This window comes from Solanum tuberosum, unplaced genomic scaffold (assembly GCF_000226075.1).
Source record: "Solanum tuberosum cultivar DM 1-3 516 R44 unplaced genomic scaffold, SolTub_3.0 scf00202, whole genome shotgun sequence".
In the NCBI taxonomy this organism is placed as follows: Eukaryota; Viridiplantae; Streptophyta; class Magnoliopsida; order Solanales; family Solanaceae; genus Solanum; species Solanum tuberosum.
Genome location: NW_006239128.1, coordinates 287751 through 297158, shown reverse-complemented (window position 1 = coordinate 297158; position 9408 = coordinate 287751). Strand labels below are relative to the sequence as shown.

The following is a 9408-nucleotide window of genomic DNA, read 5'->3' as shown; positions in this document are numbered from 1 at the left end:
CATTTGTCATGTATCATGATGAAATGTTTAAAACTAGCACGTGACACTCTTTTAAACGGAAGAACAAAGTGAAAAAAACGAAACTCAATACACTGATAGCGAGCGATTTATCAGTCTCCATTCCGCTCGCGTGTTATTATTTTTTGATAATGCAATTTCCAATTTCTACCATTTTCCGCTACTTCCAAATTCATACATAAGTCAATTTTTCATACATATTATTTTCACTTTTTTTTTTCCCTTTTCGTCTCCCCCATTTTTTTTTTTTGACGGAAGCTATGTCGGATGCTTTGATCTGTGGCATCGCCGGTGCCGGAGCCGGCGTCATTGCTCAACTCATCACCTATCCTCTTGACACAGTATTATGTTATTCTTCACTATTTTAGACATTAATTACTAGTACAATTTTTTTTTCTTTGTTTGACTTCTGTGATGTCAGGTAAATACTCGGGAGCGAACAGATAGAAATTCGAAGAAGATGAAGAAAACGCTTGGAACTATTGAACTAATGTGCCAGGTTTTTGTTTTTGTTTTTGGCTCCGTTTATGTCAAAATTAACTTTATTTACTTCCAATTTCTCATTTTTTTTTTTTTGTGTTTTGGTTGATCTGCAGGTTGTAAAGCAGGAAGGGTGGGATAGGCTATATGGTGGTTTAGCTCCGTCGCTAGTTGGTACCGCTGCATCGCAGGTGAAGCTTGATTTTGTTTTTTTGATTTTTTGCTTTATGCTAATGTGCGCCGTGTGCGTAGTCATCCTGTAGAAAGTATATTTGTTTAGAATTTTCGGTTTTTTGTTGCGTGTGCTTTGCTTGATCATCAACTATGAATATCACCTTTACTGAGAACATCAACTATGCTAATGTGCATTGTGTGCTTGCTTAATCCAACCTAGTTGGGAATTGAGATTGACGTTTACTGCGGCTCCAAATGTTGTGTTAGCAATTTTATCTGCTTTGTCTTTCGAAAATTGGGAAAATAGAGATTACTAAGGAATATATTTAGACTTTAAAAGTTTGAGTGATGTGGGTACTAATTATGAAATTTTGGTGAAGTTCCTGTAACTAAGTTGGATGCGGAATTTGGTCACATCAAACAGCACATTACTGAGAAAATACTTGAATTAAACCGTGAAATACTTGCACTGATTTGTATTTTGAGTCGTAAAGTAGGTAACATATTGGCAGTAGGCGGCCTTGTGTTCAAGTGTTGGGAAACTAAATCTGGGGACATGTGGTCCCATGACTGGAAATGTGTGCCAATCATGCATTCTTGATGTGATGGGTTATCCACAGTCCTTCACCTAGTTATTTGTCCTTGTCCTGCTTATGAGTTCCTGACATAGTAGGTCCTTAGTATATCATCACCCCTTCTCAAAATTTCTAAATACAATCATCATTAAGAGTTCTATAGGTGGAATAGTTCAAATAGAATTATACTTGATAAAAATGTGATTTTGTTAATTTATACACCCTTTCATACATCCCCCGTAATAGCTATATTCTGACTTTTGGCTGGAGAATATCTAGTAATAGCTTCCAAAACTTGAGTTTGTCCTTAGTATAACACCTTATAACATTCCTCGGGAATAGTTGAGGTAGATACTCTTAACTTTGTAATCCTTTAAAAATGATCAAATTCAACATTTTTGGTCTCCATTAACAACTGCCAGAGGTGATTGGACTTGCCATGTGGATTACGTGTCTGGCCTGTTAGGGAATGAAACAAATCAGGACAACTCAATTAGGAGAGAATCTTTTTGTTTCTACATTGAGTAGCGAAAAAATCAATGCTTTATTTGGCACCAAACTTTTATCTATCTCTCCCTTTTTCACTTATTGTGAAAATCTGCACCATTGTCTGAAGGTATTGAAGTAAAAAACAAAAGTACCTAATGAAGAAGTTGGCAAGAAGCAAGAGAAGTCGACTGAGCAGACTGGCACAACTTCTCAAAATTATTTTTCATAGCCAGTTAGGGAGTATGTTGGTAGACAGTAGGTTACTCTACAAAGTGGATTGTAACAAAGTTATCTGATTTTAGAAGCATGACTTAGCAGACTGGCACTGACAAGGAGTCAATAGCTTTTCGGAATACAAATGGGTTAACTCTTAAATAGGTAAGATAGTAGGTAGTAATAGTGGAGCTGCAAGAGACTAAATGCAAAATGCATTCCTGCAAATAAAGTAACCGGGGTCTATTTTGAGGTTTGGATATGTATTTTGATAGTAACAGTTGCAAGTTACATGAAACTTGTCCGGCAACATAGCCAAACAGATGATGCAGCAGTGGGCAGTGAAGCTTCTATGCAAAGTGAGTTTATATGATAAATAGGCAGTTCTTATTTCCATGAGGAGTTAAATAAATCTGATTATAGAGATTTGATATATGAATATCCTTGAGCTTTGCAGAGAGAACTCAAGCTGGAAAAACTCATCGTTGCCGTCAAGTATCAAACTGGAATAAGATCTCAGATTGACATCTTGATAAACTGATATACCATAATAATGGGATTCTGGTATGGCAGGAATTCTGTCAATCAGTACAAGCGATGGTGAATCCGAAATGCAGTAATTCTACCCATTGTGAGAGACATCTTAATTATGCTTTTCAATTGGGAGAGATGGCTGAGTGGATTAAAGTGGCGTACTACTAATCCGTTGTACAAGTTAGTCGTACCGAGGGTTCGAATCCCTCTCTTTCCGTTGATGACTTGATAAGTCAAAGTTCTGTCATCCAACATGCTTCTATCAAAGTGATTTCATCCCTACTATTCCCCTTTGTCACCCTTCTAATCCCAACATAACTTGTATTCAAACCAAATGACCCCTAAGTGTTCATCAATTGCATTAACTCATGCTTTGTGTTGCCATTTTAAATCCATAATCTACATATGCAATTTCAGCACATACAACAAACAAGCAATTCAACTTCCGGCTAGCTTTCTGTTTGTGCTATTTGGGCATTCACTGCCTTACACTTTCCTCAAACTTTGCCAACTTTTCTTCCATAACTATATATTTGACAACATCACCTACCAGCTTCAGATCAGCTTTTGCTCTTCAGATACACGAACTGCCACTTGCTCATTTTTGATAATCTAATCAAAATATGCCACTAGATCGAAAAATAAAAATAAAATTTTCCTTTCAATCTGTTATCCCTGTCAAGTCTCTCCATGAATTTGTATTGTAACTGTCTTATTCTCTTTATTCTGTTGAAGCTCCCCTCCCTCTTCCTCATGTGCCAGTAGTATTGTGTCAAATTCGTCTCTTGATGGCTTCACATTGAAGAGTATTACAGTGGTAGCTCTGTGTACGTTCTCCTTGCATTGAACAACTCTTGAGGTTTTTAATCTGGGGAAAACAAGTTAATAATGCACGATTACTTTTTCCCTATTAATGTGTTGGCTGGTCAAACAGCCAGCAAGTGAGAGATTCATCTTTCTTTGACAGCTCTTTTGGGTGGAGAAGGTGTTAGATGTGGTCATGCATTTTGTTTTTGATGGGTGTGTTAGATTTGTTCATACTAAAAAGAATTTGAAATGTTTTAACAGATTATACAAAGGGATTAACTTATATTTAAGGATTTTTAACAGATTGTACAAAGAGATCAACTTATATTTAGGGTGACAGTAAATGGACCAAACGTGTCAAAAACTCTCCTTCTTATGCCACAGGAACTAGTAAAAATTGTTGTGGAAACTTGAAACTGACCTAATAGACTTTAATTTCTGAACGGGAAGAGGATAAATTTTGTTCTTATATTTCTGACTTATTGGCCTCATGTAAAATAAGATAGACCACCTAGTGTTTGTCTAGTTGAGCATTGATCATGAACTGGGCTGAAGATGCTTTACCTTGTACAAACGAGAATCACGTCTTCTTTAGTTTGCCTTGCTGACCAAGTGTTGTGATGATAACGCACTGTGTTTTGGAAAAGAATTCCTTGGCTAATAGTTCAGGGAAACATGGTACTCAGTTTATCAAACTATTATGTGTGGTTGGTAGTTGTTAACTCTTTTGCCCTGTTGGGTGGCTCAACCTCAATTAAGTTTTCGGTATATCATTGATGATCTTTTAAATTGACCCCTGCCCCATCCAATGTTCTGTTCAGTTACAGTCTATTGATGCAAGGTCTGGTCTATCTATCAAGATTTCATTTGTATAATATGGGGAACCCATATGTGTTGGTCCAAGTGCACCGTTGCATAAGTGAGTATGTTTACTTTAGTAGTCTTCTTATATTTCATTGACAAATGTGTAGATGAAATATGAATAATCAATTGACAAATACTTCACTAACTTTCATCTTCTGTGAATGTAAACGTTTCTTTAAATGGCTTTCCTTTGTTGTTTCGTAGTGAAATTTCTGATCTCTTATGTATCTGTACTTTTCTTGATACAGGGTGTTTATTATTATTTCTACCAAATATTGAGGAATAGAGCAGAAACTGATGCACTTGTACGTAAGAAGAATGGAATTGGTGATGGATCAGTCGGGATGTTCTCATCACTTCTGGTGGCTGCTTTATCTGGGTAATTTTCTTTTCTGTTGGATATTAAGTTTTCGTGTTTCCTTTTGGTAGCTTGGTAATTTGCTGTATTGACAATGCATGTATCAACGGTATTCTGCCACAATAAACTTGATTCTTGTCAGATTATACCTTATAAAAAAAACTTGGATGTCTTTATGGCATAGTACTCTTTTTGATTCAAAATTTCAGTTGGTGGTCTTCTGTGCATAATATTGATATTCTTATTTTGTCTAGCCAAAACTTGTATAGTGCTGATGAATAAATTTATTTGGTTAAAATTCCTTTTGAAATATTGTACTTTTTTTGTTAATCATGAATGTTTTGATTTTTTCTTTGTTACAGGTGTGTTAATGTACTGCTGACCAATCCCATATGGGTAGTTGTTACACGCATGCAGGTAAATACTCTGGGGTTCTCCTTTACCCTCCTATGAGAAAGGTTATGAATTTGGTGTATTTACTTAATGTCTTGGTGAACTTAGCACAGCACCAAGTTTATTGATGTAGTTTAGTCTATGATGCCTTTTTCTTTTAAGATATGTTCCTACCAGTTTCAACACTCTCTTCTATGAGCAAGTGCAATACGAATATAGAGCTGTAATATATTTCTTCTGGAGTTGATATAAGTTTTTAACTGCTTAAGATGAAGGCTCGTGGGTTTAGATAAATGAGCTCTACTTTAACCTTTTTTTGACGGGATTATGTTGAGCGACATATTGAAGCAAAGGAAGAAGAAGAACAAAGGTGTTGCTGTTTTTGTGAGCAGAAGAAGGGGATTCACTTTAAGATAATTAACTGAAATCACCAGAAATAGAGGATTGCAAGATGTGGTGCCATTTATCGGTCAAGAATGAGAACAATGTCGCTTACTATCTATCAAATCAATATCCAGAAGGGTAATTAGAAGTTTGGTTTTCCGCAGGAATATGCAGAGTATGCTGATCTTTGCGATGGATTTCTGCTATGACTCATTAATTTGACGTCAAATCAATGTCATTGAAATATTAAACAGGTTGCCTATGAATTAGCAAACCTTACACTAGTCTGGCTGGTAATCATGGACTGAAAAAGAGTGGAGGATGTGCAAAGATGCAGGAGTCACATAAAAAATCTTTTGTTAGTTGCTACATAAATATGCTTCTCTTTGAGGAGATCAAAGCGTCATGGTTGATTGTGCAGCATTAATGAGGTTTATTCATGCTATATCCAATAGGTATGTGAAATTGAGGTCAAAATTTCATGTTACATTGTGGAACTGTTGCAAGTACAGTACTGGTTATGAATGTATAAACAAACCAAAGTCGTCCTATAAGCTACCCGGATATATGTCTTTGTTTTGGGAAACAAACATCAGATGGACATCTTTGAGAATTAGAAGAATCAGATGCAAAATAAATACATACAAATCGAGTATTGGCTTAGATAGAGTAGAATGGATATAGAAGATTTATAGATGACTCCAATTAGTTTGAGATTGTGACATTGTTGTTGTTGTTGCTGGAAAACTGCAGTTTCAACCTTAATACTGTAAGTCATTTGTCTATTAAACATAACAAGATATGTATGGTTAGTCACCTAGCTCATGTCAATTACCATGACAACCTTGCTTTTCAAATTGTATACTTAGACCAAACTGGGGAACTCTGTTGCTTGTTCCCTGTTGGTGTTGCAATTATAGTACTGTTGTCATATCTGTTATACAATTGTCGAGGTTGGATATCTATCATTTGTAATGGACGTCATTGGACCATGATTGATTGTGCTGTTGAGTATTGTGAGCGGAAGTGAAGTGCTCTTTTGAATTCAGTTACTGACATTTTCCTCTGCATTTGCTGCTTCAAAAGATGGAACAATGTCAGTTTGGAAGCTGTCGTGTATTGATCAAATAAGTACAAGAAGCATCTGAGTTATGGGTGGTGTAGTATTTTGTTTCAACGTATTACTTTGATGTGAAAATGCTTTGAATGTATTACTCATTGCCTTGGTTAGATGTTAAAATGCTTCGCTTAAATTCTTTAACTAGTTTATACACTCTCGTTTCTTCATGAAAAATTTCTCCCTAATATGTTTCGTAAACTTGATTTTCTTACCTGTATTTCTCACAACTATTGTGCAGACTCATTCAAGAAAGGATAAAGATAACCACCCAAAACTTGAAGCATCACATGATGAAATCTCTGTTGTGGTTGAACCTTCTCCCTATGGGACAAGCCACACAGTATGAACTGAATTTTTCCTATTTAAAATGTGATGTATGATGCATTCAAACTTAATTTGCATACCTTGGATTTTTGACCATTAGATTTGCATACTTAATCTTGTTGGTTACCCCTGAGCATTTCACTTATCTGTATCTGTTCTCTAGATGAAAGCTGATTCATGGATCCAACATATATCTTTTTAAAAGACTCTTTTTTGTTTCTTCAATGTTTTAACTGGCAATACGGTATCATTTAACACTTTGATGCTTGATTATTTTTGGTAACTAAATAATTGGAGCATAGTATCATTGTGAGAAGTGATGGTTTCTGAAAGATTCACATTTTTTTTATAATTTTTTGTAAAATCAGAAACAGAAAATGACTCTTTGGCTGTAGAATGTCTGTGAGAACGTATGATGGTACTCATCTAATCCTCTCTGATAAAACATACAACGTAACGGCTGCCGATCAAACAGAAGCATACACTTTTCTTTTTACAATTGAGAATTCCTCGAGAGCTAAGTGCACGATTCGTGACTTGGTGGATAATGTGCCCACCCTATACTCTTCTCCACTTAAATGCCAGGCTTTTGTCTATGACAGGATTTAAAACCATGACGTGTGACTTACCCACACATCCCATGTTGTGCTTCTTACCACTGGACTAAAACCTTTTCCAGAAGCATAAAATTTTTCCCCAAGCTTTTTTAACTTGATAAGTGTTAACTTTTTTGGCCATGTTTCACAGTCATGGTATAAACTATTCAGCCTATACCTGTAATTTTCTAATAGGTAACACTTGTATTTTTCAGATTCAAGAAGTCTATGGTGAAGATGGAATTTCAGGTTTCTGGAATGGTGTTTTCCCAACATTATTCATGGTATGTGAGAGCTTAATCTAGTAAGTAGTACATACTAAATAATGGTTCCTGATCCTTCTCCTTGCTAAATACAGGTAAGCAATCCTTCCATACAATTTATGCTATATGAAACCTTGTTGAAGAAGATTAGAAAACGACGTGCCTCTAGCAACAAAGGTGCCAATGATGTCACTGCTTTGGAGGTAACCTTTGTCCCTTTCTCCTGTTCCTCTAGATTCTTCTCTAGACTTGTCTTATTATTTTAGAATTTTTAACTTTTGACATGTCAACTGTTGGAGGTCATATGTTTTGTATTTTTGCTAGATATTTCTACTTGGAGCTGTGGCAAAACTTGGAGCTACAGTAGTAACATATCCTCTTCTGGTTATCAAGGTATATGAGTGTTCTGTATGGAGAAAGTTCATTTTCTGTTGCTCTTTTTATCGAAGTTTCTCATCTTTTGGATTGATGTTGCAAATAGTTGATGCACATATCAGCCCCCTAAACGTTGACTCATATATTCATCTTCATCTGTTGATTTTCTGAGCTCCATTTCACCATTTGTTTAATTTAGATAACCTACTGTTGAACTAAAGCCTGTTGGTGAGTGGATAAATATTTCTTTTACCTTCAAATATTGTTCAGAGCAGCCTTTTCAATTTCAGCTTCATTTGGTCCCATTAGGAATTGCAGCCAGCATAATTTGAAATGGTTTCATTATTGCTTTTAGCTATATAGACTTAAACAGAACACCATACAATATTTAGTACCACATTCCCAGTTTTTAACTTCTTTTGCAACTGCTGATTGGAACAGTTGAAACACATGTGGCTGCAATCGGGTCCAATTAAGTTGTCCGTGCAGAGTTTGGACCACTATCCAACAGTTTAGCTTTTCTTCATAATAGTGTTTTTCTATCTTGCAGTCAAGACTCCAGGCAAAGCAGGACATTGGTGCAGATAAAAGACATCAATATAAAGGTCAGTGGACTTGAGTTACTCTGTTTATATACTAGCATCATTTAAAGGTTAGCATATTTTTATATTTGAGTTTTTACATGTTAGACATTGGTGAGATGAGACTGCTAATTGCAGTAATTATATTTTGTAGCAATATGTTAAAGACGGGTAAATGCAGTAATTCTATTTGTAGCAATATGTATAATCTGGGTTAGTTTATCTTAACTGAAACTCTTGATCAGACATATTAGGTTTCCCATGTCAACTTTTTGGGTAAAAAATGCATGTAGTAAAGTTTCTCAATGCAATTTAGGTACACTTGATGCTCTGATGAAGATTATACGCTATGAAGGCTTTCATGGATTTTTCAAGGGGATGGGCACAAAAATCGTACAAAGTATTCTTGCTGCTGCTATTCTTTTCATGGTCAAGGAGGAACTCGTCAGGTGTGCTAGATGGTTATTAACAGGGAGGAGTGCTGCTAATGCTATCAGATGAAAGCCTCATTAGAAGTTAGATTTCTTCCATTTACGTCTTAAGCACAAGATATACCTTCAGAATTAGGATGGATCACTAAGTATAGTTTTCATCTGATAGCGGTGTTGTGGTGTCCAAACCAGCTTGCGGACTCCTCGATTATTCAACTGGATATCTGCCACCTTCTCCAGTGCAAATAGCTGGTAGTAATTGGACACAACTCCCATTGAAGAACATTAATCATTGCTCCATTATTTGTTTATTGTGTCTCCACATAATGGTAATATCTCACTTCTGGACAAAAAGTGAATTAATGTTGTATTTCTTACTTATTAGTATATCAAAATAGTTTAAATTACGGGATTGAGCTTCTTTATAAA

General features: G+C 35.7%; 1 protein-coding gene across 1 annotated transcript; it reads left to right on the top strand.

Annotated features, from left to right (window-relative positions):
• LOC102584761 (peroxisomal nicotinamide adenine dinucleotide carrier) lies at positions 1-9408 on the top strand. The gene is made up of 11 exons (XM_006355596.2): positions 1-359; positions 440-517; positions 615-689; positions 4403-4533; positions 4875-4929; positions 6648-6749; positions 7545-7613; positions 7688-7795; positions 7917-7985; positions 8518-8572; positions 8865-9408. The coding sequence occupies exons 1-11, from the start codon at positions 279-281 to the stop codon at positions 9047-9049; spliced, it is 1008 nt and encodes a 335-aa protein (XP_006355658.1). The 5' UTR covers positions 1-278; the 3' UTR covers positions 9050-9408.